The sequence below is a fragment of the Chiloscyllium punctatum genome, chromosome 2 (assembly GCF_047496795.1).
Source record: "Chiloscyllium punctatum isolate Juve2018m chromosome 2, sChiPun1.3, whole genome shotgun sequence".
In the NCBI taxonomy this organism is placed as follows: Eukaryota; Metazoa; Chordata; class Chondrichthyes; order Orectolobiformes; family Hemiscylliidae; genus Chiloscyllium; species Chiloscyllium punctatum.
Window position 1 is genome coordinate 153651534 of NC_092740.1, and position 7755 is coordinate 153659288.

Below are 7755 nucleotides of genomic sequence, written 5' to 3' on the forward strand. Positions count from 1 at the left end.
CAGGCTCGAAGGGCAGAATGGCCTACTCCTGCATCTATTGTCTATTGTCTATTGTCTATTGTCTAAATACCTCCCAGTCTGCACTGTCGACGATTTACATGGTGTGCTGGCATGTGCCATCTGAGGTCAATGCCGTCTCCTCCAGAAAAAGACCTGAGATGGAAGTAAAAGTGGTTAACTTGAAGGTGTACCATCTTTTATTGGGACCTAGCTCAGTTTTGTAAATGAGTGTAAAACTCTGACTATTATTTTCTTACCTCTATCACAGCCCAGCACATGCCCTATTCTCCACATCTCATCACCCATCCGATATCCCATCAGTCTCTCTTGTCCATTCATCTTGAGGTGCTAGCTTCTGAATTCTTTTGCCCTAGAACAGTAGGGAAGTCTTTGAAACCCCCATAAAGCTTCAAAGTAAATGATCAGTCATTCAAAAACAACTTTTCAAAAGCATTATGCTATTAAGTAGTCATAAACATGTCAAAATAAATTCTGAATTCCCTCCCAACTGTATTATCAATCCCCACTGAGCTGAATCTATTTTCAGGTTGGAAACTCAGCTAAGTATTCAGAATGAGATTTTATTGCGCAACAGTCTCAACAAAATGTCAAGAGCTGAATATGTTAAAGCCTTTGAAATAATTCAGATATCCCAGGTATCTGTTCAGGCTTTGGAACAGGCAAACAGATATCTGAGCTGTTAATCAATGAAAAGATTATATTGCAGAGGACAATTGAGAATAATCAAATCTGAATCTAATCTGACATTAGATGAATGTATGAAAATCCAACCCCTTGTGTTTTGGGGCCCATCGACATTTTGAATCTTACCAGTCCTCCTGACTAATACCTATACTGGGATTAACTTGCAGCCGAAAATTCTTCGTCTGCTTTGGAGTTAGCATGCTCTTATTCAATGCAAACTGTTGACAATTTTCTTCTTAAATTTACAGCTTACGACTTTCAAGCAACTTCCCCTGGGATTTTTGGTGACTCTGTACGCAATTGTCCTGAGGACAGTAGTTTTCTCCAGATTAATGCAATCGACCGTTGTCCCAGCCAGCTGTCTTCCATTTACACGGAGGGTTGAACACAGAGAAAGGAACAATGTGGGGGATGGCTACACATGCGCTTCTTCGATTTGATTTGAACCAATTCTTATAACTTTAATACGGAATGAGGCTTTTCTGGTGAATTCAGACTCTGCATCCTTACCTCTCCCAGTTGAGAGAAGCACAATGTTCACCGTTAGTTTCTGTTTGCACATAAAGCCAGCGTCTGAGGGAGGCAAAAACATGAATCCCAAAAGCTGTGTGTATTATGTCATTGAAGTGAAATATCCAAGGAATCAAGGTACCATCAATCCAGCCTTAGCCACACTACTCCTGGAAAAGAAAAGGGAATCAGGTTTTACCTGGGATGTTCATATGTTGCTTTAAAGAACCCTTGTTTCTCTTTAACTGATCTGGTAATGTTCTTTCCTCAAATTTGAAAATAAAAAAAATGAGATTTCGCATTTTATAAAATTGTGCTTCCAAAGCTAAGGCCAGGTGCAATAGGAGCTTTGTCCAATTAGCATCCTGGCCACCCAGTTGTCTTCACAGTGGACACTGGAGAAATAGATGGGACCAATCCCTAGCATTGAAATAACCTGAAGATTAAAAACTGCATACTACTGAAATAGGTAATATTGCATGTGAAGAGAAGCTTCCAGAACAGGTCTGTTATTTGTGCTTTTTTTTAATTTCACTATCTTTTATTTACACATATATTACATATCTCACACTTATGTATATTTTCTAAAAGATTGTTTTATTTTTGACTTTTCAAATCATTTATGCGTAAATTTAATTTTTTCAGGAGGGTGTTTGTTTTCCTAAGCACACTAACAAAGCTTAAATGGAGAAAAAAAATGGCTTTTTCACTGATGTTTGGCACTAAACAGCCCGAGGTTTCAGTAAACCTCTCTGCAGTCAAAGAAAGGTCACAAAATACTTTTAAAAGTTTGTTTTATTGAAAACAGAAAATGCAAGGAAACAACCTAGCATCCTTAGACTTGAAGTATGTAAGATATGTGACATGACTTTTACTGAAACAGTGTGGAAATTATAATCTAACTAAGGTTGAATGCTCTGTCCACCTTAGACTAATAAAGATATTGGGCCGGAGCTCGCTGGAAAAATAATACATTGGTAACAGCACATGGTATTAGTAATGTTCATATTGGCCACTAGGTTCTGAAAAATAGGAGATTATATTGGGCGTTGTGATTGTCGAGACTTGTAGCTTAATTTACACTGCTCACTTGACCTCTTGCTGGATATGCACAATTAAATTTGCCTTGAAAACTTAGGATTGGAACAGAATAGCATAAGCACCTTTTCAACCATGTGACAATTGTAAGTGCAATGCCAAATCAATCTGAAAGAGGTTAATTTAAACCATTCTACTTGTACCAAATTATTTACAAAAGATCATAAAAATGTTTTAAAAACCTACTTTTCCTTCATGTCAGATCTCTCTATATCTTAATTCAACTTGGGTGGCACGGTGACTCAGTGGTTAGCACTGCTGCCTCACAGCACCAGGGACCCAGGTCAATTCCAGCTTCAAGCAACTCTCTGTGTGGAGTTTGCACATTGTCCCTGTGTCTGTGTGGGTTTCCTCCAGGTGCTCCAATTTCCTCCCACAGTCCAAAGATGTGCAGTTTAGGTGAATTGGCCATGCTAAATTGTCCATAGTGTTCAGGGATGTCTAAGTCAGGGGTAAATGTCGAGTAATAGGGTAGGGGAATGGGTCTGGGTGGGTAACTCTTCGGAGAGTCGGTGTGGACTTGTTGGGCCGAATGGCCTGTTTCCACACTGTAGGGATTCTATTTTTTAAAAATGTATTTTCATTTTTTCAAAGTTTCTTCTATTGTATCTTATTTGATTCTAATACATTCTCCTCCATTATTCATTTGTTCCTTTCTTATTCTTACGTCTAATTGCTTTTCGAGATAGACTGTTGGTCCTATATTTCACTAACTCAACTGAGGACCCATTTGTCCACTTGTTTTGTCACACTGTTACCCTTGTACTTCCAGCAAGTTATAGTGTAAACTTCTTTAACATGCATAGAGCAGAAAACAAACTAACAGTGTGTGCTACAAGATGACCCAGTCCAGCAAGCGCCAGTCCATTTTGTTGCACATGGTGCAAAAATGGGTATTATCTATTTATATTTAATTATATTGTTCTATTTCTGAGGTGAAATAAGGAACGAGATGTAATACAACATCCCTCATAATGCACTATTGTAATTAGGTATCTTGCGTGTTATAGTAGAGTGTTATTCAAGAGATTACAAAATGCATGAAGGATTGTTCAGTGGAATAAGGTAACTCCAGTTTACTCATATGCCATAAAACACATTTTGTGTTGTTCTGTCCTCTTAAAACGATTCTCTACTCAGAATAGTACCATAATAATTTAGTTTTGTACACCTTGAATGTGTGTAGTGTACAAATTATTCCATTCTGTTCCTCATGTGTGATACATGTTCCTCTACCAAAAATGAATATGCATTAAGAGAGGACAATATTCGGAGTCTTCCTTCTTATATCCCTTGAGGACTTGTTTACTTGAATGTTCACAAACGATTCATACACTTCACTACCTGTGATTAAAAGGGAGCAGTATTCTGATCAAAGAGTCATATGTACAATGAACAAATCCTCTTTACTTTAATCACATTATTTCATGATCTGGCCATGATCATGAGCAGCTATTTTGAGCACTAAATTCTGCTCCACTGACATTAAAGAAATTTATTCTCACAGTCTATTGTCCCAATTTGTAATGGAGCAGAGTTCTAAGGAAAGGTCACATGACCTGAAACATTAACTCTGAGTTCTCTTCACAGATGCTGCCAGACCTGCTGAGCTTTTCCAGCAATTTCTGCTTTGGTTTCTAATTTACACCATCTGTAGTCCTTTCAGTTTTTATAAACCATAGGGATTTCAATGGTGATTCACTTTAGTGAGAACTTTGCCATTGAAAACCTGAATTCATTTAGAAGCCCTTAAACTTGAAATCAAAGAGTAGCATTGGCTGAAGCCAATACCCACAGTTAAAGTAAGTTAATGAAAGCTTTTCTTTAGCAGGCAACAAAGACATCACTTCATCGTTGTGAAAATATTATTCTTGATTACAGAGCATCATGCACACAAACATTCAATCCAGATAAGTTTTGTGCTGGTGAATGAAAGTCAGGGCATTTTAGTCAAACTGAAGATAGCTGGAATGTGAGTGAGCCATCAAACTGAAGTTGAAGGGTCTGCACCTTCCTGAATTCCTGTGAATTTGGTCATGGGGAGGAAAGGTCAGAGTGGCCTTGCAAAATGGAAGTCAATTGAGGACCTAAATGGCTCATGGAAGACTACTCCCCTCGGGACACATCTACTGCTGCTGGTTTCCTGATTGATCGTTCGGTGACTAATTGAGCGGGCCCTTGGTAAGTAAGGGCTGCCTTCCGAGAGAGACTCACCATGCCCTCAGCAACGATGCCCTCCAACAGGATGGGGTTTGCTTCTGGGCCAGCTAAGCTCACACGACTTAGGTTCTCAGGTCTTTTCCATGGTTCTTGCCCTGATCATTGCCACAGAAGGCTCTGGAGGCTAGGTCATTGAGTTTATGGAAGACTGAGATAAATAGGTTCTTGAGTATCAAGGGGATCGTGGGTTACAGGGAGAAAGCAGAACAATGGGGTTGAGAAACCTATCAGCCATGAATGAATGGCAGAGCTGACTCAATGGGCTGAATGGCAGAACTTTTGCTCCTGTGCCTTATGGTCTTATGAACGGATCTATTGGAGTGGTCACCACCTCATTTCATCTGTTGGGATTCAGGTATTGGGTTCCCCTCTGATTGGCTCGCACCACTTGGATCTCGATGGGAACCCAAGTGCGGCAGATCATTAGCTGAAAACAATTGTCTGGAGGCTTCGAGAAATTGACACATGGAGTTGCCCATTGTTTTCTGACAAGCTACTGGGGCCTGCACTGCAGTTAAATTTAAATTAATATTTTGTTCATCGTCCTATAATGAACAATTTCTGTAGCTTTTATCTTTTTCTGTGCACAGTAATTTGACATTTATACATTTTTCTTTCACAAGTATTTTTGTGCTAAATTATTTTTCATCTTTACTTATCTTTGTTGATGAGACAGCAGGCACCCATCCTGTCACTTTCCCAAATTATCTTCCTGTTGTGGATGAATTGAGGATTTCAAGTCTGACTACACCCTCTCTTCATTCATACTGGGAACTCCATTAGTGTTTGACCAGATTAGGGGAACTGAATGAAGCAAGAATTGAATGTAGGTTAAACCATAAACCCTATTCTCCTGGTATTCAGCACAACAATGTTACCTCAGCTACTTGATTTTTGAAATCAAGAATTATCACATTCTTTCCTTCAAAACCACATGCTTCAGAAATCTTCCCTTCGTTCTCCCTTGCTTCTGTAGTTAACAAGCAAACCTAATATCACTTACAATTATTAATGTATCTAATTTTCCATTGCACTGTTTCCATTTTTTTGTCATGTCTTACATTAAAAGCATTAACCATTTACCAAAGTTTCCTGAGATGAAATGGTGTCTTACAGACACTAGCATTCAGAGCCATTTGACCCCGTGATCCTGCTCCACCATTTGATAAGAGTGTGTCTGATCTACTCAAATACCACTTCCTTGCCAAGCCCCGATAACCCATTGAGTTTCACATTCATTTAAATCTGTCAAACACTGCCTTAAAAATATTCAAGGTCAGAACTCACACAACACCAGGTTACAGTCCAACAGATTTATTTGAAATCACAAGCTTTTGAAGCAGCGCCCCTCCGTCAGGTGAAGTCAGACTTGTGATTTCAAAATAATCTGTTGGACTGTAAGGTGGTGTTGTGTGACTTCTGACTTTGTCCACCCCAGTCCAACACTCACACCTCCCACACCTCCACATCATTAAAAAGTTTCAATGACTCTTTCTCCGCCTCTTACACCAATCGTGACAACAGGCAACAGGACTCTATATAATTACAATATTTACAAGACATCTGGCTGGGTACATGGATAGGAAGGGTGTAGAGGGATATGGGCCAAATGCTGGCAAATGGGACTTGATTAATTTAGGACATCTGGTTGGCATGGATGAGTTGGACCGAAGAGTCTGTTTCTGTGTTGTACAGGTTATAACTCTGCAAGTCGCAATAAAAATGAAGAATAATCAGGCATATTACAAGAGTCCAATCATTATCAGATATACCCTGACTTCTGAAATATGATAAAAGATTTCTTTCCCAATAACTCCTATGTTCAGTTTGGCGCAGATGCTGCTTTGTTTATCTTTCTAGCTTTGATCATTATTTTATATATTTCATAATATATGGCTCTTGCACTGTTCCTCTGAGATGGCTTGCATTATTCTCACTGACAATGCTATAGTGTCTTCCCACTGAGGATTTTAATGTTATAACAAGATATAGGAATGATGCATGATAGAAACATTTTGAAGTAGAACAGTTTTGTACATATCTTACAACTTTCTGCATAACTTGGTTCTGGAAGCACTTTCAACAGGAAATGATGTGAAAATCTATCATGTTTTTGCATGGTTTTGTAGAGCTTGTACATATTTCATTGATCTTCACATGTAGATTTTTAATGGCAAATTTGGTTGTATATTTGGGTAATTTTCTTGCCCCATTATGACATCCTGTAAATTGTGTGGCTACAGCTTGAATTCACAACAGGATAGATTAATGGCTACATCTTCATTTACATATATAATGTAGACTTGTGGTCAGTTACAGCTTTGATAAATTATTTTCCCTTATGTTTATATTATTCTTTTGCTATAATAATTCACGACTTTGAGCACAAAATAAATTGCAGAATTGTTCTCCTGAAAATGGTGCAAGATTGAAACTGGAAATCTCTCAGCACTTAAACACCTGAAATACTCCAGTAAAGGATGTACTGAAAAATAAAGCCTTTTTTTCCCACTTGTTTTGCTATTATTGTTGAGTATTTGTGATATTTGTTTATGTAATCAGAAACAGAAAAACGCTTTGAGGACTTTGCTAATGAGATAAATAAAAAAAATTGGGCCAAAGTTTGAGGACTGGAATTGATTAGGAATGTAGATTATATTGCTGTGAAATAACTGTCATAAAACACACAGCACCTGGAGTGAACATTTTTTGTACTTTATTTCCTTTGGGAGTTACCCCAAATAAAAGCTTGAAATGGATAAAAATGATTAAAGTTTGTTTTTTTAATCCAGCTCCCTTCATCCAAATCATGGTTATATCGTGTTAATGACCAGTTCTCAGGTGATCATCTCCCATTCACTTACTCACTTAAATGTCTATATTATTTGGGATTTCTGGCCTGGAGATATACCTGAGCAATATTTTAGTAAGTAGAGCTTACTAGTAAGAAAGGTTAGTTACCTGAGTAAGTGAAGCAGTATCTGAGGAGCAGGAGAATCAATGTTTCGGGCATAAGCCCTTCTTCAAGAATGAGGTACACTTATTTCAAGTATTGTGCATATTCAAATGTTTTTACAGAATAAATGCAGAATACAATGGAGTAGATAACCAAGTTTGAACCTTCAGCATACAGGGGCTTCAAATAACATTTAAATTGGTGCTCACATTAATTTATACACATCTAACATCACAGATATAAACTAATATAGTGGCAGAGAGATT

At 38.1% G+C, this 7755-nt stretch overlaps 1 protein-coding gene across 2 annotated transcripts in view; it reads left to right on the forward strand.

The window, feature by feature from the left end:
- glis3 (GLIS family zinc finger 3) overlaps positions 1-2826 on the forward strand; it is a 593089-nt gene extending 590263 nt beyond the window's left edge. For both annotated transcript variants that reach the window (XM_072590462.1, XM_072590470.1), the window contains exon 11: positions 954-2826. In XM_072590462.1, the coding sequence (XP_072446563.1) occupies positions 954-1090 (137 nt within the window). In that variant the 3' untranslated portion in view covers positions 1091-2826. The remainder of the gene's footprint in view (positions 1-953) is intronic.
- The last annotated feature ends 4929 nt before the right edge of the window (positions 2827-7755 follow it).